The sequence below is a fragment of the Alligator mississippiensis genome, chromosome 5, assembly GCF_030867095.1.
Source record: "Alligator mississippiensis isolate rAllMis1 chromosome 5, rAllMis1, whole genome shotgun sequence".
Taxonomy (NCBI): domain Eukaryota; kingdom Metazoa; phylum Chordata; order Crocodylia; family Alligatoridae; genus Alligator; species Alligator mississippiensis.
Genome location: NC_081828.1, coordinates 217,647,017 through 217,672,698, shown reverse-complemented (window position 1 = coordinate 217,672,698; position 25,682 = coordinate 217,647,017). Strand labels below are relative to the sequence as shown.

At 43.2% G+C, this 25,682-nt stretch overlaps 1 protein-coding gene across 3 annotated transcripts in view; it reads left to right on the top strand.

The window, feature by feature from the left end:
• The window catches only part of SMARCC1 (SWI/SNF related, matrix associated, actin dependent regulator of chromatin subfamily c member 1), a 136,446-nt gene that overhangs the window by 4,397 nt on the left and 106,367 nt on the right, over window positions 1-25,682 (top strand). For all 3 annotated transcript variants that reach the window (XM_014604464.3, XM_059729271.1, XM_059729270.1), the window contains exons 2-5: window positions 9,245-9,364; window positions 17,725-17,810; window positions 19,371-19,452; window positions 20,804-20,896. In XM_014604464.3, coding sequence (XP_014459950.3) covers window positions 9,245-9,364; window positions 17,725-17,810; window positions 19,371-19,452; window positions 20,804-20,896 — 381 coding nt within the window. The remainder of the gene's footprint in view (window positions 1-9,244; window positions 9,365-17,724; window positions 17,811-19,370; window positions 19,453-20,803; window positions 20,897-25,682) is intronic.

Below are 25,682 nucleotides of genomic sequence, written 5' to 3'. Positions count from 1 at the left end.
GCAAATTGACATTATCAGCAATGGTCTTGTTTTGGCCCGTGTAGCTGATAATGTCGCTGATAAAGTCACCAATTACAAGCCACGTGCATGTGTGCAGCTGCCATGCGTGCAGCCAGGAATGCAGAAGGGCAGCTTGGAGAGCAGCGTTTGGCTGCTAACTCTGGCGTGGGTGGGGGGGCAGATTGAGGCTCCCACGGTAAGGTAGAGAGTGGGGCTAGGGCAGGGCAGGCGCTGCCCAGCAGGGGTGGGGCAGGGAATGGGATGGAGCTGCTGGGGGTGGTTCCCACTGCTGTACACACCCCCAGGGGAAGCATGGGGGCACGTGCTCCTTGGATTTGCGTGCAAAGCGAGGGAAGGCTGCCTGCTGCAGGCTGGGAGCTTTGCCAGTTTCTTCCTGGTGGGGGCTGAGCCAGGGCTGCACTTGGGGTGGGCGGGGGCAGGGGCAGCTATGGTGAACTTTGGGGTGGCTATAGCCCACCCTCCCAGCAGCATCACCGCATGCTCTGCCTGCCCCAAATGCAGTCCTGGCCCAGTTCCCTCCCCTGCTGGGAAGAGGCTGGCACAGCAGGCAGCCTGCCCTCACTCTACATGCAAATCCAGGGGGTACATGCCCCCATGCCTCCCCCGTGTGCGCAGTGGCGGGAGCCCCCTTTCCTCTTCCACTGCGTCCCCATGATGAGCTGCCCGCAGGTCTGTCCTGCACCTCACCCCGGTTGGGCAGTGTCTGCCCCGGCCCCACACCTTCCCTCACTGTGGGGGTCCTAATCTGCCCCCACCATGCCTCTTCCCTTTCCCACACCCCCTCCTCTCCCCCCACAGACTAACCTGCTGGATGCTGCTTTCCAAGCTGCTCGGGTGTATATCAGCTATCGGATCAGTATCAGCTGATGTGGCTGGTTAATAATTGGCCGTCGGTATCGGTCAAAAAGTCTTTATCAGTACATCCCTAACCTTCATATTTTTGCGTGTCAGTTTTTCCTGTTGTGCCAACAGCCTGGCACACGCGCTCTGTCCCTGCTTGAGAATCTTATTCTAAAACTTCCTCTATTGTATTTTCTTCTCCACAGGTTCATTCTTGCCGTCTACCTGTTGTGGAGAGTAGGAGCCTTGTCAGCTTTGTTGTTGATGTCCCAAAAATAGATTAAACTGGGTTATAAGAATCTGTTTGGAATAATAGTGCAGGTTAATGCCTCTTTGATACTGCTTTCCAGTATGAAACCCCCGTGGGGTGTACACAGGGGTGGGGGCCTGCCCAATCCTTACCTGCCCTTGCGGGGGGGGCAACCTGCCAGCAGGCCGAGCGGTCTCTGAGTTGTGTGGGGGTCACCCAGGCAGCACCTGGCTGGCCTGGGCAGTCCTGGTGGGTACCACAGTCACGGAGGGAAGCACTGCCCACCCCCCACCCCCACAGCTGCCCCACACAGCTCAGGCAGGCAGGCTCTGGGGAGAAAAAATAATCAGGCTTGCTGCTTTTTTTTTTTCCCTTCAGTGGAGTCTGCCTGTGTGGGCTGCCGCTGGGTCCCTGAGCTGCGTGGGGCCCGCTGAGCCTTGAGCATGTCAGCTTTGAATGTTGCCCTGTGGGGTCAGGCCAACTCTCAGGATCTCAATATTGTGCTGTTAGACAGGAGGGTGTGACACAATTGCACATATACAAACACACAAATCAGTTAGGTGCATACAAACACTATCAGCTCATGCACATACACATCCAAACCAGCCTAGGCACATGCATACCCCACTGATTCAAGCACATACACCATACACCCCAAAAGTTAGACAAAAATCAATTGTCCTTACCCGCACACTCGGTACACATACACAGATCACTAATTTATATATCATACACACAATTACATATTTATATATACACACACACTCACCAGTTCACACACAACCCACCTACACATAGGTAAGTTCCTAACTTGGATGGCATGGTATGTATGTGTGTGCTTGGGGTACCTGGGATACTTGGGGGAAGGTTAAAGTGAGAGAGAGAGAGAGTTAAAGTGTAGGGAGTGAAAGTTGCCAGAACTGAGATTAAAACCGGTAGACTAGAGAGAAGCTGGCTGAGGAACTGAGGCTTGGGGGAACTTAAGGTAGACTGGGGCTGGAAACTGAGGCAGACAGTTGAGATATTATGGGGGGGAGGGTGCAGATAAGTGGTGGCAAGGAGGAGACAGCCAGGAAAGAGAGAGAGAGGCAGAAACCTGGGAGCTTGGGGCTAGAAACAGGCTGACAGCTTAGAGGTGGGGGGGGGCCGGCAGGCAGATAAGTGGTGGCAAGGAGGAAACAGCCAGGAAACAGACAAAAACCCAACTCGGGGTTTCAAAATAACAGGTTTATTACGCAAACAACACACTACACGGCCCCATGAAGTTATTGGTTCACACACACGTGCATACACACGCATTCACAATGGCAGCAGGAGAAAGAGACTCAGTGGAAGGGTTGGAGTCCAGGTGGAGAAGAGAAGCAGAGTCCAAATCCTTGGTTGAAGAGAGGGTGGGGGGTTATAGCTACCTGTCCAGGTTGGAAAGGGGTCCTTGTCCAGTAAGTGTTGTCCAGAGCGGGGTCGCTGGCAGGGCCTCTGGGTGGATAGGTGGTGTGGTGCTGGTCCAGATGGAGAGGACATTCCAAAGAGTAAGTCTCTACTACCCCTTTTATGGGGCAGACTACCTCTGATCTCCTATGGGGAGGGCCTGTCCAGGCAAGGTCAGTCCTGTTCCAGAGGGCTCCAGGTGTTCTTACTGAGCACGTGCAGCCTGGCACAATGATGGGTTGCCTCATCTTTTGTTTCTTAAATGCTGAGGGTGGTACCAAGGGCTGAGTCCTTGGTCCAGATACTGGTGTTGATGGTTCGGTCATTCAGAGGGAGCTATTTTTAGACCTACTGCCACTGTCTCTCAAGCACCCTCATTCATCCCCATTCATTCAAGAACCAAGTTACATAGGAGGGGTAGTGTGAGCCATGGGTTACACAACTGGGCCTGGGGACAGGATGGAGACTTGACAAACAAAATGGAAACTTGACATGACTTATGCTAACTTACATATGTAGGCCTAAATCATATAGCACCGGTAAAACAGTAATATAGAACAGTAAAAATCAATATAAACATAATAATTATACGATATAAAGAAGGAGAAAAAACAAATAAAACTTGCTACCAAAGTAAAATGGTGAAGCTTATCCTATGTCTTAGCTCATTTATACTTCTCTATAGAGAATAGAGAGGGAAAGAAAAATCAGAAGTGGTTGGGGAAGGGGAGGAAATGCATTTTAAAAGAAAAAACGAAACAAAACGGGGGGTTTTGCTACACCAGCGCCCTGTGCACTGTTTCATGTTGTTAGGTAGCAAACTAAAACACCTTGGAGGTGTTTTATCTTGCTACGTACCAAAGTCACATAAAAGGGAATATGCCGCCATCTGTGCTAACAGCAACGCCATTAAAGCAGTGCAAAAGGGCATTTAAGCCACTTTAAAGGCCATTTTTGTGATGTGTACAAAGGCCGTTAAAGTCTTCCCTTTGGTTTATTGAAGTGTCTTATCCTTATCAAAGAGGGGGTGGGGGGAGGCTGAAGTGTGGAAGTTAAATCACTTGGCCATGCTCAAAATAAAACAGCAAGATAGTGATAGCCCAAAATAATATCTGGGAGTGCTGATGCTAGTTATCTCAAAGAGAGCGATTCAATAGTTACTACTAAGGAATGAATGTAACAGGGAGGAAATGGTTGAAAATGAGAAGTTGGAAGTTAACTTGGGTGACAGCAGGGTGGATAAAAATAAAAATAAAATTAAAAACTTTTTTATTTAGATCAAATTTTTTATCTAATATTTATTTTTTAAGATGCTTTTAAAAAATAAACTGTATAAAGACTTATAATTTAAGATATGTTAAAGTTCAAAGATATGCTCATGGAATAGGGATTATAACTTTTAATTATATACCATTTGAGACCATATATTTATGCAGCCTTTTTAGAAAAGTTTTATAAATAGGTCACAAGAAGCCATGGACTATATTAGGGGCTCAATCTTATGGGGTTCCCAGAGGCTCCTCTATAGATTTGTAAAGATGAAAGAAAACCACTCTACCCAGTGGGACTCAGTGCTCAGTCTAGAAGATCCCATTAAGCATCTCTGTGATGCTGTTTCAGTTCTCAAACTGCACATTTGTGTCTCCAGAGATAACATCCTTGTTAACAGCAGTGTGTGGAGATGAGAGATAGCAGACCTCATACCCACCCATCAACCCTCTGGTTGCTGCAAGTTTGTGTACACAGTCAAGCCCTTACCTCTCTCTAAAAGTGCAGAGTTTCAAGAACTTAAATGAATAAAGGATACTGAACAACAAGAATGCATGTTTTGTAGAAAACAGTAATTCGATTGAGGCTTTCTGACCGGTGATTTAAATTGATTTGATATAAGTCAAATCCACCCTGGGTGACAATGATGACAAAATGAAAGAGTTCAAAATCCTAAGGGGAGGAAGGAAGGAGAGCACCAGGAAAGGTCACTGGACTTGGGGAACTGGTGGCCAGGATCCCCTGGGAGGCAAGTCTGAGTAGGGGAAGGAACCGAGGAGAGTTGGCTGCACATCAAGGAGGCTCTTTTAAGGGTGCAAGAGCAAGCTGTCCTGATGTGGTTGAAGAGTGGGAAGTGCGACAGGAGACCAGCCTGGATAGAGAGGAGTCTCTTCAGTGAGTCCAACCTCAGAAAGGAATCCTACAAAAAGGGAAACTCAGTCGTAGTACTAAGAAAGAGGACAAGAGCATCATATGGGTGTGCAAGGACCATTAGGAAGGCTAAGGCACGGTTTGAGATGCAGCTGGCCAGGGATGTCGGGTAAAAAAAGGATTCTCCAAGTAAGAGGAAGACCAGAGGAACCATAGGTCCCTTAGGGAATGCAGGAGGGAATCTAGTTACAGATGATGCAGCGTAGGCTGAAGTATTTAATGCCTTTTTTTACTTCAGCCTTCACCAATAGGGTTAATTAGCTGGTGATGAGTGCAATTGGCAGCAAAGGTAGGGAAGGAGACAAATAGCCTAGAGTGATGACTGAACAGGTTAGGGGTTGCTTAGAGAAGCTAGATGCTCTCAAGTTATTAGGGCTGAATGGGATGCCCTTGAGGCTGGGGTACTAAAGGAATTGGCTGAAGTGATTTCGGAGCCATTGGCTCAATGTGTAGTTGGGAGGAGCTATCAAGTTGGGTTCCCTAGAGATCTGCCCTAGGTCTGGTATTTTTCAGCATCTTCATTAATGATTTGGATGATGGGTTCGAGTGCAATCTGAGCAAATTTGCAGATGACACCAAGTTGGGTGCAGTTGTAAACACTCCGGAGGGTGGGGCTAGGATCCAGAAGGATCTAGATAGATTGAAGAAATGGTCTGCGGTCAGCCAACTGAGATTCAGCAAGGACAAGTGCAAAGCCCTGCACTTGGGATGGAATTGCATGCACAAGTAGAGACTGGGGAACAACTGGCTCTGCTGCAGGAGGAACAACTGGCTCGGCTGCAGGACTGCAGAGAGGGACCTGGAGGGACCTTGGCTCATATTCAACAGTGGACCATAGGTTGAATATGAACCAACAGCCTGCTCTTGTAAAAGTAGCCAGCAGCACCCTGGGTTGTATTAACAGGAGTGTCACTTGCAAATCAAGGGAAGTGATGCTTTTCTGTTCAGCACTGGGGAGAACTTCCCTGGAGTACAGTGTCCAGTTTTGGGCCCCCTGCTTTAAGAAGGATGTGGACAGATTGGGAAGAGTCCAGTGGAGAGCAATGAATATGAAGCAAGACTTATGAGGAAAGTTTGAAAGAAGTAGGGTTATTTAGTCTGGAGAAGAGAGAGACCGAGTGGGGATTTGATAAGTGTTCAAATAACTAAAGGATTACAGAGAACATGGAAATGGCTCTTCTCTGTGGCTGTAGGGGACAGGACTAGAAACAATGGCCTCAATCTTTAGCAGGAGACATTTGGGTTTGGAGGTTAGGAGGAACTTTCTGACTCTGAAGGTGGTCACACATTGCAACAGGCTGCCTAGAGAAGTTGTGGAATCTCCGTCCTTGGAAGTTTTCAAGAGCAGGTTGGACAGACACTTGGCTGGGAAGCTCTACCCTCCTATGACAAATTTCACTCCTCAAAGCATATGCAAACATTTAGGTACGTTCTCATGTGAACATTTTTCTGAAGGGGTAAGAGGTATGTTTTTTTTTTTTTTTAAGAAGTGATAAGCTAGGACAAATTTCTCTTATGTTTTCAAATGTTTGTGTGCACTTTGGAAAGCACCAATATACAATTCATTGCAAGTGCTGTAAGTAAGCAGTGTCATTTGGAGAAAGAAATACAGATTGGGACACAGATATTGTCAAGTCAGGTGTTAGTTTGGTCACTCATGCTCTATGCTCCTGTTTCCACACCTGTAGAGGATTTGGTCACGTGCTCAGTGCTTTAAAATCAAAGTGTTTTATCAAATGAAGAAAATAGCTAATTTAGACACAATTTTTCAGATAAATGTATAAAAGATTTCACATAGGGATAAAACTATAGCCAGGCAAAAGCAATGATGGCAGAATGGATCCTCGTTGTGAAATGTGTTTTCATGATTACAGAGCCTGTTGTGTTATTGAACAATTCTAGATAGGTGATTCTCAACCACAGGGCCACAAGATCCTTTTAAGGGTGTCGCACTATATTAGCATTGTTGGGTGTGCAAACACTTATGCTTGATTCACAAGATAAACCCAGAGATTTCAAAAAGAAATCCAGGGTGTTAAAATCATTCTGAAATTGTGTGGGCTTCCTGAGCCTTTGCATCATGAGACTTGCTGTTTTCATAATCCAAAAATGAGTGACGTGAAGAGCTGGTATTTTCCAGGGGGTTCCTTGAGCCTAATGAGGCTGGGAACCCCTGTTGTAGATAAATGAATGTACTCCACATACCTTGGGAGGGATGGAGAGCATGCACAAACTGGCTGCTTGCTATTTTCCACATTCAGCTCGAGAGGGAAGGGGTGTGCGCTGACTGATACATGCAAGCTGCTTTAGAAGCTGGTTGGTCTGTAATTGGATGTGCCAGCTTTTGTTTTATGGGTATGCGTGGCCAAGTTGTGCTGCTTGAATGTTCAACAGTAAAGCTGTCTTGATAAACATAATTCTGTTTTTTGATTTATATTTTCATATGGTATCTTACACTCCAGGTTCATACACTTTCATTACATGAATGTTAATCTAAAAACTCCTATTACTACTACTAACTAAATGTATAGAATGGTAATATGCACACTAATTCTAGGATAACTTTGTTCATCATGATGATGAACATATCTTACATTTGATGGTTCAGAAAACTTTGCAAAGTCAGCCAAAATAGAGTGCCTTTCTTTGCTGTGCAAAGTTGGCTCCCTTTCCTGGGAGATGCAAGTAGGGTTGTTCACCATTTGTTGGATGTGATAAATCAGGAAGAAGTAAAGGAGTTCAGCTGTAAATCTTACGACTGTAAATTCCCAAAGCAGCAATTTGTCTGTTACCTTCACCCTTTTATAACCATATGCACGTAAAATAACACACCTTTGTATACAGTTTATGGTGGTAAATGAATCTGTGTCATGTGTGAAATGATTTGACTTGTTCAGTTCGTATTGGGAAGCTGTCAACATAAAACTGCCACAGTAAACACCTCTGCCAAAAAAAAAAAAAAAAAAAAAGCAAGAGATGAACAGGGTAGGAAGCACCCACCTACCTCTTCGTTCCTGAACGTATTTCCAGGTTCTTTTTGACATATGTGGAGAGACAGCCTGGGGAACCTTACGCTGCCACCTGTTTATCTTTTTGATTCAAACTTTAATGCCTGGATATGTCAACCTGGCTCCCACAAGAAGTACTAAAATAACTTAATTTCTTTCAGTATTCTTTACTGTAAACTTATGAAGAAATCCATGCCTTTTATAGCATCCTTTGCAGCCTACACGCTACTTCGTTTTAGAGCTTAGACTAGGGATTAATTTCCTAATTTAACAAATAACTTAAAGCCATCTCCCTCCTATGTCTAGATGTTCAGCGTTTTTAGAAAGAACAGCAAATCTTGAAGTTTTGAGTGCAACGCAGTAGTCTTGGCTTCATGAATTTTTCAAGGCACTGTAGAAATTGGGCTAAATGGATTTGCAGGGGGATGCAGGCATTTTTGATACCAAGTTGTTACTCAGTAGAAAAAACCTAAGTGACTTCTTACTGAACAGCTAATGTTATTAACCTGTCAAATTCTGCATGAGGAAGTAATGCCAATAACCTCATTTTACCTCGGAAGTTGTTTGACCTGGGGATCAGGTTGCTGCCAGTAAGGAAGCATTTTATTGTGGTCCCATGGACAGCTGTTAAAAGAAGCAAGGGTTTTCTGTGCTACTTTTTATTGGACCAAATGTATGGTTGGGAGAGCATCCTGCAGCTTTCCCAGCTATGCAGGTGGTCTGATAAAAGATATGACAGAAAATCCTTGCCTCTCAGACATTTCTTGGAGCATCCTGGCCGCAACACTCCCAACCCTACCTATTCTATGTATATGCACACATGCATGTATACATGTGCATGAGAGAACCACGTGCTGAAATATGCTGCTTGGGAAAAGCATCTGATTGTAGATTACTACAAAACTTAGAAATCTAATCTTCTGGGTCTGTTTTTCCTGTTTGTGCACAAACACCCTGAATGTTAATGAATAGACACTAGTGGGATTAACACAGAGTTCATCGTGCAATTCATTTGAGAGAGAAGGAGCCCATAGGTTGCGTTAACGGGCGGTATATATGTGTAGGCCAGAATTAGTTTTGCAACTTTAATCTGATCTCTGTCTTTAAGTATTTAATCCTTATCTGTAAAGAAATATTGAGTTTGGTTAGCTAATTATGCTCAAGGGAAGATCTTAGACCGTGTCTTTAAGCATTTATGCTTCGTGTTTTTAAAGGAATAAAGCAAATAAGCAGAAATATAGATTTTGGTAGTGACTGATATTTTTAAGATGGCAATCATAAAATTAGCTGCTGTTCACTTATTATAGAAAGGTAGGTTCTTTAACATTCCCTTTTTTCAATGAATATGAAAACCAATATAAACCAAAGACCACATACAAACCAATGGAGAAACTGGATAATAAATGATGCTCTGGAGCTGGTTGGGATGGGTCAGTGAATTGACAGATCAGTGTGTCATCTTCCTCTCATCCATTTAGTATGTGTTTGTGTCTTTCAGTATGTCCAAGCAGATGCTCCTACCAATAAAACATTGGCTGGGCTGGTGGTGCAGCTGCTACAGTTCCAGGAAGATGCCTTTGGAAAACATGTCACCAATCCTGCCTTCACCAAACTTCCTGTAAGTATCAGAGTGTCACGAGTGTGCTGTGTTGACAGTAGCACAGTTTCTTTTCTTGTTCATTCAGTACTTTTTCCTGCCAAATAGTGTGTTTCTACTGAGTAGTAGACCTGTCTGCTTCTAGAGTCCTGACCATCCCTAACATGGGTAGGGTGATGAGATGTGGTTGTCCTTGTGTAATATTAACTTTAAGCCTAAAATATCCTTCTGCTTCTGTAGTGTTCAACAGTTCATTTTAGAATTATAGGTGGACTTTGAATTTCAGCTGGCAGAGCAATGCTTGTAAAAATCAAATTTGAGGATGCAGCTATATATTCGCCAGGGTTTTATTTCATCAGAGATACCCACACCCAGGAGTACTTTGAATTTCAGTGAGAACTTTTCATCAGATTCTGTAGCTTGTTCTTTAAAATTTCCACTGAGCTTTAAGTGGACAGTTCGTGTTTATTTATATGGATGCCACCAATCTAAAAGTGACTTTTCTATTCAGGAATTGTTTCCCCTGCTACTGTTACAGTCGTCACAAAAATGATCTGGAATAATATTTTGAGAGCTGTCAGGAACAATTAATGTTGTTTGGTCTTATTGCCAGCTTGGTAAAATGTATCTGCATATTCCAACTGGAGATCAGCGTCTCGTTGAGAGAGGCGCTCTGTACATATGGAACAGCGGAAGAGTTCCAGTCTCAAAGATCTTATGGTCAAATGTGATGAGAGATGACAGGTGGGCACGTTAAGTGGGAAGGACATGGTAATAGAGGATTGTTTGTGAAGGCAGCAGTGATAGCAGCCCCACTGCCTCGGGCATCCAGTCCAGAGATTTAAACTAATCTCCTCGGGGCCCAGGATGGCTTACTGTATGGAGCTGTAATGTCTCGCACCCCTCAGTGAGGGGTCTGTTAAGAATTTTAGCTGTTTGAGTAGGCACAAATACAGTAGCCTGTTGTTGAATTAATTGATGAGAACAACAAAATGACAGTCATCACACATTTGCTGTTCTTCTACTTATTAAAATATATTAAATGTATAACACTACAGGGCATTAAATTAACCCTGTAACAGCATTTGAGCAATTCTTCATGCCTCCTACTGCAGTAAAATCTCTGTCTTGAATAAATTGTTCTTTTCACTTCAAATTATATAATGGAAACTTACCACAGAACTCTTAGCAAGAATCCAGATTGCCATAGATAAACCATTTTAAAAGAAGACTACCATTTTGAACAGTATGAGTCTCACAATCATTTCCTAATGTTCAATAAAGAAAGCACAGCCTTATTATAAGAAACTCTGTTTATAATCTCTTCCTCCTTTAGCAATCCCAAAAGCAGGAAGCCATTTTTTCATTATGATAATGGAGCAAATTAACTAACCTTATAGCAAACATCCTCTTTTAGTGCACTTTTCTGTCTCATGGGGGTTTTGTTATAATGAGCTTGTACTACAGTATGAAAAGTACTCAGTTCCTTTTTGGGTTGTGAAATACAATATACGTGCTATACTCTTCACCTGCTTTGCAGTTGTATAATTAAAATTGGTTTTGCCCATATAACTTTACATTTTAGTAAAACATAGACTTATGTTAGGTTGGAAATGTATACTTTCTTAAAAAAAAAAGGTGGAGGGTCTGTGACTTGGTCACGGGGTCAAGACAATTGGTTTGTTAATGACAAATAAATTCATAGAATAAATGATCTTGGAAAGCCTAGAACATCTTAATATATTCAGATTTCTTATATGAGTGTGAGGAAGGACCACACAATCTCTAACCAGTGTAGTATCGAAGCTGCATAGTCTTGGGGATGTTGCAGCGTCTAAAAGAAATGAAATGTAAATATTGAGTAAGACCTCTCCCAGTTGTGGAGCACTGCATCTAAGCTAAAATGTTACTTCCTGCTAAGCTAGAAAACCCACCTAGGTGAGGCAGAGGAAATGACTTCTTACTTGGCTAAGATGAAGATAAAATTATGCAGATTCTGCTCTTCTTGGCGCCACATCTTGTATAAGTTTGAGAACAGAGCTTGGCTTTAAATTGATGGTTAAACATGCTAAAAAAGGGCTGTTTTAAATGTTGGAATGTGTTGCTGCTTCACGTGAAGGTGGCTTGCTGCTGCTTGCCTGGTATAGACTGATTTTTATCTCATTGGTACAAAATGGACTGGTTTTGTCACAAACCTAGTTTATTCCTTTAATGGGTTATAACTATGGATCAACACAAAGGGGAATATTATTTTGGTAATAATGTCTTGGCATTTTTATCAAATGACAGGCTGTTTTCCCTATGCATCTTTTCCTCTTCTTAGTGTTACATGCACAAAGGATTAGTTAATGTATGAAGCTAGTAGGAGGTATCCCAGAGTTTCTATCCTAGGGGAAACTTAGGTAGATGAGTTGCAACTTGTCCACAACTCCAGTTACCGTCAGTAAGGCAACTTGAGAGTCCCATTTCTCAGGCCTGCGTTCAAACCACTGGCTTGTCCTGGCTGTGGAAACATTTGGATTTCTTTGTTAGGCTTGCACACAGAGGAGAGACTGCTTCAAATTTAAGACTGAGAAGGACCTAACAGCCATTAGATCCAGTCCCTGGTGTACCCAGGCCACCTTTTATCCCACTAAAGTCATGCCGTTGTCCACTCTAGCTCCTTTCAAAGACCACAGCTACAAATCCCCGTATGAAAAGAAAACCAAAACTGCCTCAGAGCATGACTTGCACAAAAAGCGATGGTGGCAAGGGTCCCATCAGTGTCCTGTCACTGAAATGCAGGGAAATATTTTGGTTAATGTCTTTGGAGGCTGCGAGGAAGAGGCTACATGCTACAGAGGGAGGCAAAAACTCATTCGCTCCTTGCCAGTCTGACATGCTGGAAAAATTCATTTTTGATCCCAATTCTGGCACCTGGTTTTATCCTGAGCAAAACCTCTCCCTCCAGCTGGGTACCTGAGGTAAGGTTCGAGTCTTAGTGTCAGTGGGGCATAGTTTATACCTTACTTATCATGAATTTGGAATATGAGGGAGAAACTGGTATAGACTAAAAGGTAGCTGCTGGTTTTGCGTGTGTACATTTAGTTTTGTAACACGTGATTATGCCGCTGGTTTTGGATCCTAATTTTGAAAACCTGGTCCTGACTGATAAATCTTATTCAGGAGCTTTTCTGTAAAGATTGAATTAGCCAGAGCCCTTGCTTCCAGGTTTCTCCTTCCTACTGAGACATGAATGGTCCAAGCAGGATGGAGCATGTGCCATGTACCCTGTCGACTGCTGTGCGCCTCCTCCTAAAGGTAGCTACTGACCTGGAACCTTTTTTTTTAGTCAGTTCCTTAATTGCCAGCAGAACTTGCACCTTTACTGGTTTAGCTTTTTTGCATGGTTTCGGAGCTGTTGTACGTGCATGTTAGTAATGGTCTGGTTTTCCAGGTAGGTCCTTTTCTCTTGATGACGTTTGTGAGGGACAGTCTCCTGCCTGAGCATGGGTCAGCATGTTGGCACTCGTGTGCTCTGGTCACACGATTTGATAATACACTGGCATGTGGCTATCCTCATCACCATTGGAGTTGCAGTGGCTGGCAGCTGCTTCACCAACTTTGTGCTAGCTATGTAATACCTTGGTACGTGCTCCAGTACTCGTGCATGTGGAGACTCTGTCTGTGGTGTTTCAGTGCATCAGCAGAGGCTCCCTATGCCTGAAGAAGGGTGACTGTGCCCAAAAGCTTGCAAAGATCTTTTTTCCAACTATTCAGTTGGTCTAATAAAAGATCACATCTACCCAAAGAACCTTGCCTGCCTTTGTCTTTAGACCAACACGGCTACAACCAAAAATTCAGTTTGCTGTGGTAACACATCTCATCTTGTGTGTGTGTGTGTGTGTGTGTTCCTTGCTTGGTTTCTTCTACGCGCTACCCACCCACCCCACAACTGAGGAGGAAGCAAGGCTGCTTGGCGGTTTGTCTGCCCCAGGTTATGTTGTTTGACTTGAGGCTGGCCTACACTAATTCAGTCTGCAGGGCTGTGCCGCCAACTTGAGTGCCTCTGATATGATCTCCGTTTCTGTTTGATAAACCCAAAGGAGCAGCCTTGCCTCTGTCTCACCTTTGAGTGTGTTTGACAGCCATTTGGTCTGTATCAGGCTCCACGTGATGCTTGTAGTCAGTGGTACGCAGACGTACAGCTTATTCGGTGAAGAAGAGCCTTTGCAGAGTGTGTCCAGGGAGGAGGCATCTGGTGCTAGTGTTGGAGCAGATGAGCTACACAGAGTCCTGCTTCCTGCTGGAGATGGGGACACTGGTTCTGGCTGCCACTATCTCCATGATCACCTAGTCAAATTTCTAGTGGCCGTTTTGTGAGGGTACCTCACATCTGGCCTCGAGGAATTCTCTTGCCCTACATTGGGACTGGTCACAACTAGTACCTGTACCGCAGGTGTTGGGGGGCAGGGGCTATCGGCCCCATGCTATTAATGGATACATTGATATAGTGAGTCCAATGTCAGGCCTTCAGCCAGTGGCAGAGGCAGAAAGAAAACCCAGCTGTCCTAACTCCTTTTGTCCTGCTCTGAGACAACAAAGGCCCCTTTGTTTTTTTCTAAATAAGAGTAGGATTGGACTACTGTGGGCAAATGAGTTGGCAGGTGTGTGCAGCAGCTTTGAAACCTTTCTTTACCTTTTTTGTTTCCTCTGCAGTACCAAACAGATGGCAGGCCAAGAGCAGCCCTTCCCCCCATCCTTATCCCTAATTAAGTGCTTGCAGAAGTCTTGTTTACATTGTTCGTAGGCCAGGATAATTCAGTCTCTCTCCAAATACCTCTGAAATCTATTAGCAATTTTAGCCTTAATATACAAAGCGCTTCATTTTAGTTCCCATACGAACGCATGAGATACAGAAAGTTTGTCAGTAAAGTGAAGAAACATTCTCTTTCTAGCTTGGCATCAGCCCCGCTTTGCCAGATGCTCCCGGAGTGTCACACAGCCCTTTGTAAAGGAAAATGACCCCTTTTGCTCTAAACAGTTGGGCAGAAATGAGGTCTGAAATGCTCCCAACACAAACTGTGATCCGATAGCTGTCCTACCACTATGGCCTTTTCAACTTGGCCCCCAGAAGTCAGCTGCTCATAAAACGCCAGTCTAAGGAAGGCTGGTCAGAAGATAGTTATTTCATGAAGATGTGAAACTTTGAATTTTCTGCAGTAAAACAAGGAACGGATTGAGCAGTTGGCACAGTGGTGGCTTGGGTACTGTGCTTGAAAAGTGGAGGCAGTTCTTGCTCCAAAGAATATTCCTTGTTTTACAGAGTAAGAGTAGCATGAGTAGGAGAGATTGAGAGCACCTCCTCCACAGTGTCCTATGGCGGGGGGCGAGTGCGGTCTGTGGGTAAATGAGATCTGCAGGTTAATGAATCTCTTACTCTTGGGCGAGTGCCCTAACAACTAGGTTGTTGAGTGAAAGGGGGTGGGCCCTTCTGTGGTTTTGTGATTTAAGGGCTAAGTACAGACAGTCAGAAAGCCTGAAGCTGAATCAGTTTAATCTCTGCAGGTTAGTCTAAGCTGCATGGGTTGAACCGATAAAGCAAGGGAACAGACATTCACTTTTGATTCCGGAAATGCAGCCACATGCCTGCAGTGGCCCAGGCCAGAAGCCGGGCAGCGCTAGAGCACACCTCCCTGCTCAGCTGGAGCAGACAGCTTGGGCCAAGGCTAGCCTGCCCACCCTGAGGGAATGTTTGCAGGGGAGGTGCAAAGCATCCTGGGATGCTGGGGGACTGTGAGTTAACTTGAATCTGGAGGGGATCTGGACAGAAGTTCAGTAAACTGATTTAACCTAAATCAGTTGTCTGATGCTGCATCCATCCAGGTCTATCTTTAACTGGTTTCAGGCATTTTGAAAGTGGTTTATGTACACCGAACTTCTGTTCTGTTACAGATTAGAATCGGTTTCTGATCGTTTATACCAGTTTGTGTCATTTCTGTCCCTAGCCAAGATGCCCAGACTGGGATGTCACTGTTGTAGCAAAAGACAACCAAAATACTTGTGTCAGTTTGATCTGAACTTTTCTTTTCTTTTTCCCAGTTTGGCCGCAAATAGCAAGCTGTTTACACAGGCTTGTGTGAATATGCTAGGTGTGAGCTCTCTGCATGTGTCACCTGGCTCCGGAGGGTGAGGAGGCGCATGCTTTGTAGTGGGCATGTTGGGAATTGCTGACCCAGAGGGTCTACTACGACTTGACGTCTCCTGGCTTCTATTCCAGTGTTTAGGGGAGGAGGTGCTTTAGCGGTTCAGTTTTCCTGCCCTGTTGCCCTCTTCTGTACCCATTTCTTTCCCCACGTCCTCTCTAATAAATCCCCCAGACCACAGACCTGTCTCCTACCTTCCATCCTTTTTGTTCCTTCTCTTATGTTTAGGTGCCAGTAGTGGGAACACTGGGAGTACAGGAGACCGTTTCCCTGCATGTGGCTCTGTGGCCTGGCACAAGGCAAGATATCATGGTGTGCTTAAAGGATAACTTGAGATCCTTGACACAGGACTGACATGCTGACCTGCTCAGGAATCTCAAAATGTTTCTTTCCTGTGGGGGGATGCTTTTAATACTGAAATGCAGGGTGTATTCTGCTGTAAGCTTATACACGGAGGGGAGGCAGGTATGGCTTGAATTACAACTGAGCTCTTTCTTGCGCTTTAAGCAAGTAAATAATATAACATAAACAAGTAAATAGCAAGTAAATAATATAACATGAGTTCTCCTTCTGTTGCAGCATTTCTCTAGCGTTAGAGACGAGCATCAAGGGAATATAGATTCTTGTGGAAGCAAGTCTAGATGATTGATTTGCCTCATTTTATCATTCCTGTATTTGGAGAGAATTCTATTTTTGTGTCTGAAGCTTACTTAAGAAAGGAGATACATTTTAAAACCAAACCTTCTGGTATATAACCAGGTTTCTTTGCAGGTAAAATTCACCTTTGGAAAATTACTAAAAGGCAGCCTAAGTTGTTTGCTGCTTTTTAAGTTTATTAGAGCAGTTGCTAAGCTCTGTTGTTTGGGTTAGAAATGAGAAATTTTGCATCATAGTTAATAAAGGTAGGCCCACCTGTTATGTATAAACAGCCTTTCATTACTTAAATGAGATTAATTTGAAGTTTATGACAAATAATGTTACAGGTGAGATCTGAAGATTCCTTCTCACACTGTCGGGAATTGCAGAATGCAAACTTCCCTCCATCATCTAGGGCTGCTGTATATAGATTGCTTCAGGCTGCCCAAACTGCCACCTTATATCCTGTAAATAGCTTTTTAAATGGGTTAGCTCCTAAAAGCTGTCACTGTGTATTGCTCCAAATGATAACACCTGTGCCAACATTTTAACTATAATTGTCTTATTGTTTTTAAAAACAGTTAAATGGAATGGTCTTTTCTGTGAACGTAAGTCTGACCGTTTGAAGTCTTGGCCCGTAATTGAACTTTCTAAATGTCTGCCCTTTCTTGCTTTTCCAGACAGAGATGTTTGCTTCTCCCAGATATGGATGTTAAACTGTCTAGTAATCCTCATAAATAAGGTTACACTCTGAAGCATGCTTTCCAGTTTCAAATGAGACTGACAAAAACTCTGGAAAGTCAGCTGTAGAAAATGGTCTTACATGAAACGGAGGGACTGGATTAAATGGGGGTCTAACGGACCCTTTCGGTCTCTTCATTGCTGCAATTCTAGCCTCAATTCTGTATTTCTATCTAAAATGTCATTCTGCACAGTGTGTTGTGCACAGTGTGTTCAGCTTGCTTGTGGAATGGTGCTTACATTTCTGGCCTAAAAGGAGTTGGATTTAGTTGGAGTGAGCCTGTAAGAGAACTTTTTCCTGAACTTTGCAAACTAAACATTAAAAAAAAAAAAAAAAAGCAGCCTGCTGTCCACAATCCTGCTTCTGAAGCGAAGCACAGCAGCTTAATTCTTTTCACTGTGGCAGCTGATTTACATCTGCTTGCATTTCCGAGGATCCTGCTTTAGGAAAACAGCTGGAATGTTTTAAGTGAATGCTGAGCTTCCCTGTCTCCCAGTCAAGAGGGACGAAGGCCAAAACTCTGGGTTTTTTATAGTATTGGAGGAATCTTGCACCAGGCTGCTGGTGTTATGGCAGTATGATAGACCGTGTTAGGTAAAGCGTAGGATGCAACTGATCTTTGTGTGTAGACTCAAACTTTACTTCTGAAATGACATGAATTTAGCCTTTTATAAGGAGTGAAGAGTAAAGCTTTTATAAAGCAAGGTCCAGCTAAGAACTTTATTTCTGTCCTGTATGAGAGTAGTGTATGCAATGTTATGTTGCATGAAAGTGAGTGTTTTACTGTTACATCTTTCTCATTTTTTCTTTGTTTCTAGGCAAAGTGCTTCCTGGATTTCAAAGCTGGAGGCACGTTATGTCACGTTCTTGGTGCTGCTTACAAGTATAAGAATGAACAAGGATGGTAAGCTGCTGTGTTTAAGAAAAATGCAAAATCTCCAACTGAGGATGAAAATATAGTAAATATAAAAGGGGTAGCAGCTCAGAATGATGGCAGAGGGTTTTTTCCATTTAGTTTTAATTTCTCTTCTTTTTTTAGATAAGCGTTGAATTATTCCTGGAGCAGGAAGCCATCCAACCAGCCTCGAGTAAATCAAGGCTGTGTTACAAAAATAGCTGTACCAAAACATTGTTTTAGTGTGGATTTGACCATGTCTCTTAAATTTGTTAGCAGAGCATGAAATGACAAGAAGCTGCCATGAATTGAATTACTTTAAAAACCTTCCTCTCTTCCAGCATTGCTAAAACTTGGTATGGGGTATCTGGCTGGGATCTATGGAATGATACTTTTCTTTTTTTCCTGCTACCTCCTGAGCTTTTAATGGTAAAGCAGCTCAAGTAACTTTCACACAGTAACTATTCTTTTAATTTTTCTTCTTCCAGCAAACTTACTTCCCAGTTGCTGAAATCTTAGTGAAAGCAAAGCTCTGGCACTTTTCCATCTCTTTTCCTGCTGCTTCCTCAAACTAGTGTGTGGTGTTACTCTTGTCCATGTGAAGCGGGGAGGGAAACAGCACTGGAAAAATCAGCTTTGAGGCTCAGTCTTTTTGAGACTGAGATGTTTCCTCACTGACTTGACTCAATGATATTGTGTGCAGTTTTATCTCAGATGTGATTCTTCGAGGTTTTTAATGGTACTTGTCTTTCTGTTTTTGAATGATCTGGCTTGGAGAACTACCTTTCTTGGTTTTGCTAGCCCAGAAATGGCAGGAAAAGGCAGTTAAATTGCACAAATGGACATGTCTTGTATATCTTTGTAATTCAAGTTGCTTTCTAAAACACGTTGCTCAGATTTAGCGGCAAGAAATTGTTTAAATCAAGGACAGTGATTTTTGTATTTACTGTGACATTCCCACTTGAAAATTGACTATAGACCCCAGTTAAATGCAAGCATGAATGTTTTGAGTGCACTGTGTGTGGAGTAGTAAATCTCTCTTCCTCAGCCTTCTCTGCCATGTATACCTAGCTCAGAAAAGTACAGTAGTGGATTTGAGCTGTGCCACTTGCACTTCCAGCTAACAGGCTAGTGAACACAATGGGAAATGTTTAGAGACATGATGCTCTGTTTGCCTGTGCTCCCACTGTTCCCGTCTCATCAGTCGCTGATACAAACCTGAGCCATGTCTCCAGCAGCTGAGCTGCATTTATTTAATTGCTATTCTGTCTAATCCCAGTGGAGGCCAAAGTAATATAGTTAATTGGCTACCCGCCCTTGCTGATCATGTTGGCTATCTTCAGTCTTAGTTTGCTGTTAACAGGTCACATGATCTCTGCAATTTTTTTCTCTTATATGAGGACTTTTTTTAAGGGAAGCAGAAGTACAACATTGGGGCTGAAATATTGAACATGTGCTCATAATTCTACATTCACGTGCAGCAACTGCACAAAACTGTCTTGTATTAATGCTCTATTAATGTAAAGCATCATTTTTGTCTCATTTTGTAAACTATATTCTTCACTTAAGGCGGAGGTTTGATCTGCAGAACCCATCCCGAATGGATCGTAATGTGGAGATGTTCATTAACATTGAGAAGATGCTAGTGCAGGCAAGAAACTTATTGCTACAAACATTTTGTTTAGTTTCTCAGTATATTTCATCCCCCTGGGGGAGTGGTTCAGTGTCTTTTGGATGCCTCAGGTGACCTTTGGTGACACTCATGAGAATCCCAAGCTGCGTCTTTGCAGAAAAGTTTCTCTCTAATTCTTAATCTCTTCCTGTGATCTCATTTAGAAATTCTCATTAATTAGTGAGGTAGAGCTAGAGGAAACACTTAACTGCAGGGAAACTGCTCAAAATCCATTTTAAATTGGGGGCTAATTTTCCTTTAAGATAAAATTTGAGGATCTGTGCAATCCTTTTTCTAGACTCAAATGCCAGAGTATGAGGATTTAAGAAATAATGTGGTCAGAATCTGTTAAATGGGTCTGCTCTTGCAAAAGGTAGACTACTTATGTGAAAGGAAAATGTTATTTAGGTAAATTTTACTGATGAGAAGTGCTGGGTTATCAGCAGAGGAAATGGAAGAGTAGCACTGGAAACAGCAGCAGCCCAGCTCATTCCAACTCTTGGATTGAGCAGATAGTTTGCTTGTCCATTCAATCATTGGTTCTTCTTCAAACTGCCCCAAAAGATCCAGTTTCTGATTCTCTCTACTATGATCTGAACTGAGACTTGCAACTTGCTTTGTCTGAGCCACTGAATAGCTACCAGAAAGTAGCTGTTAAACTTGAGGCTATGTGGGTAGTCAAATTTTGACTATTAGCCTGAAGGTGGAATAAATAGTATTCTACCACTAATCCCTTGTGCTGTGCAACAGATAGATACCTTGCCCACCACTCAAGGAGGACAAATTAAAATGTTAATTTATTAGTACCACTGAGGATAATGCCATGATAATCGTGTAGGCATACTTTTCAAGTATTTTGGTAAAACCAAGAATGGGAGGAAAGGAATCCAAAATGTGACAGTATTCTTTAGTTTTTACTGATATTTTATTTATATCTTTTGTTTCACTGTGATTCTACAGAGATAAGTAAACATTCCCTTTAAGTAAATGCTTATTTAATATGGTTATTATCGCTGTCCTCAGTAGTATAGGAACCAGTACACATTAGTACAGCAGGGTTAGACTCTAATCAGGGCTTTATTAAAGATGCTTAACAGTGCTGTTGTAAATGGAAAGTTAGGACCTGATCCAAAATGCACTGAAGCTAACAAAAAGATGCTTGGAACTTCACTAGGCTTTGAATTGAGCTGTTAAATGCAAGAACAAGCCAGTTCACGTGACAAGAGACTCATGATGAAGTTAAGCAGCAGTGTTTAGTAGATGAATTCCTGATGGATTCATATGTGTAGTCTATGAATGCTGGATTTAAAGTTCTCTCTTTCTCCTCTAGAATAATTGTTTGAGCAGACCAATCATCTACCTCATTCCAGATATAGAGCTGAAGTTGGCTAACAAGCTAAAGGATATTGTCAAACGTCACCAGGTAACGGATATAAAACTCACGCAAGTCTTTGTGGTGGTGTTTTTACATTTTGTGTGTTTGCAGCCATTGTTGTAAGGGGGACCTGTAGGTGTCATCCTAGAACTGTGCACCTAAGAATAAAACAGGTTAGAGATGGGGGTGTCTTGGGGAAAGGAGTACACATGGGGGTCAGGAGGCCTGGATTCTGTCTCTGGTTGTCTTGGAGTTCTGGGGGTCCTTATGCATGTCACAAAGGCACTTTGTTTCCCCGTCTATCAAATTGCAGTAACACCTCATGCGTAGGGAGGCTGACCACTTCACTTGTTCATATTACATTCAAACCCTTTGAAATCTGGAGTGTCCCCTACAAGTGTGAACTCTGAGTATAGTACTTGCATTGCCTGCAGCAGTTTTTTTTCAGCCAAGTAGATGCTGCCTGAGGCAGGAGCTGACAACCTATCCAAACTTTAGACTTAGAGTTAGAGAAGCTAAACCTTTAGGCCAGAGGTGCTCTGATTTAAGAGGACCCTGCCCAAACAGTTAAAATAGGATCATAGAAAATGAGGGTTGGAAAGAACCTCAGATGATCAACTAGTCCAACCCCCTGCTTAGAGCAGGACCAGCCCCAACTGCATCATCCCATAGCCGGGTCTTAAAAACCTCCAAGGATGGAGATCTCACCACCTGTCTGGGTAACCTGTTCCAGTGCTTTACTACCCTCCTTGTGAGAGGTTTTTCCTAATATCCAACCTCAACTTTCCTTGCTGCAGCCTGAGCCCATTGCTCCTTGTCCTGTCATGTGCCCCCACTGAGAACAGTTCAGCTCCATCCTCTTTGTAACCCCCCTGCAGGGAGTTGAAGGCTGCTATTAAATGCTTCCCTCAGTCTTCTCTTCTCCAGACTAAATAAGCCCAGTTCCCTCAGCCTTTCCTCACAAGTCATGTGCCCCAGCCCCTGAGCCATTTTCATTTCCCTCTGCTGGACTGTTTCCAATGTGTCCACATCCTTTCTGTAGTGGGCCCAAAACTGAACACACGACTCCAGATGTAGCCTCACCAGTGCTGAACAGAGGGGAAGAATCGCTTCCCCCAATCTGTTGGCAACACTCCTAATGCAGCCCAGTATGCCATTAGCCTTGTCAGCAACAAGGGCACACTGCTGGCTGCTATTGAGTTTCTTGTCCACTGTCACCCCCAAGACATTTTCTGCAAAGCTGCTGCTTGGCCAATCATCCCCCAGCCGGTACTGGTGCATGGGATTATTCCATCCCAAATACAGGACTTTGCACTTGTTTTTATTGAACCTCATGAGATTTCTTTTGGCCCAATCCTCCAATTTCTTTAGGTCTCTCTGAATCCTAGCCCTCCCTTCTAGTGTGTCTTGTACTCCTCCCAGTTTGGTGTCAACTGCAACCTTGCTGAGGGTGCAGTGCATCCCATCTTCCAGGTCACTGATGAAGATATTGAACAAAACTGGCTCCAGGACCACCTCCTGGTGCACTCCACTTGATACTGGCTACAAACTAGACATTGAGCCATAGCTTTGTTACCCTGTGAGCCTGACAATTCAGCCAGTTTTCTCTCCACCTTTCAGTCCATTCATCCAATCCATACTTCCTTAGCTTGCTTATGTGTATGTTGTGGGAGACCACATAAAAAAAAAAACTTGGTAAAGTCAAGGTATATCACATCTACTCCCTGCATCCACAGAGCCTGTCATCTCATCATACAATGCAGTCTGGTTGGTCAGGCATGACTTGCCATTGGTCAATCATGTTGACTATTCCTAATTACCTTCTTCTCCTTCAAGTGTTTAGAAATAGATTCCTCGGGGACTTGCTCCATAATTTTTCCAGGTACTGAGGTGAGGCTGACCTGTCCGTTGTTCCCCAGATCCTCCTCCTTCCCTTTCTTAAAGATGGGCATTATATTTACCCTTTTCCAGTTGTCTGGCACCTGTCCCCATCACCATGAGTTTTCAAAGATAACAGCCGGTGGCTCTGCAGTTCCATTGGCCAACCCCCTTAGCACCCTTGGGTGCATTGCGCCTCACCCCATGTACTTGTACACTTCCCACTTTTCTAAATAGTCCCTTACCTGTTAATGTAAAAGAAATATTAAGTTAACCTGAAGCCTTGCTTGGGCCCAGTGTACAGAACTTCAGTGCATTCATACTCAAAGACAGGTGGGTAAAAATCAGTGGTTTGGTTTTTTTTAGATCAGTTTTTTTTTCAATTTAATCCTATTTTTGATTTTTTTTAAAGATGCTTTTAAACCCCCCCCCCATAAAGATGGTTTTAATTTAAGATTTATTAAAGCTCAAAGATATCATCATAGAATAGGGATTATAACTTCTAGTTATATACTATTTGAGACGATATATTCATGTAACCTTTTTAGAAAAGTTTTATAAATAGGTCACAAGAGGCCGTGGACTGTGTTAAGGGCCCAATTGTATGGGGTTCCCAGAGGCTCCTCTCTAGATTAATAAAGAAAACCACTCTACCCAATGAGACTTGGTACTCAGTCTAAAAGATCCCATTAAGCATCTCTGCGATGGTTTGTTTCAGTTCTCAGACTGTGGATGTGTGTCTCGAGAGAGAACGTCCTTGTTAACCAACACTATATGGAGGTGAGAGCCAACAGACCTGATTACCCACCTGTCAACTCTCTTGTAGGGATAAGTTTGAGTATAGCCTCTCCATTGATTTGAGATCTAGACAGGAAAACCGATCATGGCAGCAGGCTTGCCAGGCTGTAAAAGAGAGAAGTGATCAAAGATGAAAGGAAATCTAGAAGAAAGTGAAGAAAGCCCCAAGCTAATAACATGGCTGCACTGCTCATTTGGTGTCCTTCAAATACAGCATGGCAAAAACATCCCCCAAATATCCATGATTAATCTAGTGAAGTGGAGATAGTTCACCTCCCAGTGACTTCACAAGTATCTGCTTCATTTAGCTTTGTTAAATAAAATAACCATATCATAATTCAGTTTTCTGATGTAGCTACAACATTAATCTGAAAACATATCAGAATTACTGCTTTAAAATGTATAGTGTGCTTTCTAAAAATGAAACCTATACCTGTCTCTGAATTATGAATAATGTTTGTTAAGGTTATATCAAACAAGAAGAATGCACTTTTTGTAGAAAACAGTGATAAAATTGAGGCTTTCTGACCAGTGATTTAAGTCAAAGCCACTCTCTGGTGGCAGGGCAGAGAGTTGCTGTATTGTCTTGGTTTGTGGAATAGTTTCTGTTGACAACTGGCTGACGGTCCCTAGAGATACTCCCGCGCCATCAGCCAGGTGCTGCTGTCCTGGTGGGCTTGTTCCTTGGGTGGCCCAGCTGTTGTAGCGAAGCCTTGCAGAGCTGCCAGGAGCGTGTGGGTCTGGCAGTACTGGCCCATGGTGAAACTTTTTATTGCCAGGCCAGGTATGTGTGGACGTCGTCTAGCTTTGGGCACTTGTTCTCGGTCTTGTGCTGAATAGGTGATTCTTGACTTTTCAGACAATCAGCAGATTCGCAGGAAAATTTAGCATTGGCCCTTTTTATAATGTTTAAATAATAGCCTGAATCAGACTAATAGCTTTTTCCCTGTTCTGCAATAAAAGCTCCTTTCATTTTTCGCTGGTGTTTTGGAAGAAGCGTTCTTTAAATCTATTCTGTTAAGCTCTTAATCTTACATTTTATTGCTTATGTTGGCTGAGTTTTAAACAAGTCATTTAAATAATGTCATTTATAAGCGACATAAAAAGAAAGTTTGAAGTCTTTGACAGGGTGATCCAGCAAGTTAAGGACACTGTTCTTCAAGGACTTGCAGTGTGACTGACTGAAATAAAAGGGATTGTTTTTAATAGCCTATAACTGCCTCTAGAACTTGTTGCCAGGGGATATTATTGAACCGAACGCCTCCAAAAGTAAAATAGAAAGGTTTCTGTGTTTTCTGTGCGCTTGCACTAGCTATAATAAGTCCTGGGTCAATTAGTCCTCATGCAGATACCATCTGGTGATCTAGTTATAGTGTCAGAGAAAAATTTAATATCCTTTTCCTCAGAGGCATAGTACATAACGCCCCTTGTAGCTGTCCAAGCAGCATGCAGCTCTTTTTGTCGTTGTGCAAGTTACTTGTCAGGCCGGTGACCTAAGGAGGTCGTGCACTCCCCTACTCTGTCATGAGTTATAGGATGCATAATTATCACTATTCAAGTTATGGCGATAAACATCTCGCTGGGCACATTAGAAAGAAGCTAAGGCTCCTCCAGTTTAGATGTACTGAGTTGGGGACAAATGAGCAAATTACAGTGAGCTAACATGTGGGGGCTGTGATTTCTCATGAAATCATGGGGTTTCTGTGCAACCAACCAACGTGTTTGTCAGGAGAAGCAAACCATGGATCATCTCCCGAGATGCCCTGTAGCACTGCAATGTACCCCACACGATCTGGCAACACCAACACCAGAAGCAGTGGCCTGTGCAGGATATTGGGAACAGATCATACAGAAAGGTTGGATTGGAGATGCAGATTGGAGAAGAAGAATAGGGGACTGGATTTACCATTGGGGAAGCTGGTGTGTGTGCTGACTGTTTGGGGCCCATGCTTACCCCCACAGCAAGGGAAAGCTAGTCTGGCACACCTTACTGTAAGTGAAACAGGGCAAAGTGAGCCTAGTTTAGCTTTCACCTATTGCAGGGAAGTGGTGAGCGCACAGGCCGTCACCGGAGAGCAGCTGAAATGCGGTGTGTGCTTGCCCTCTAGCTTACTGGAATGTGTTTTTTGTCCATGTCCTGAGCTATATTCTGGTGCCT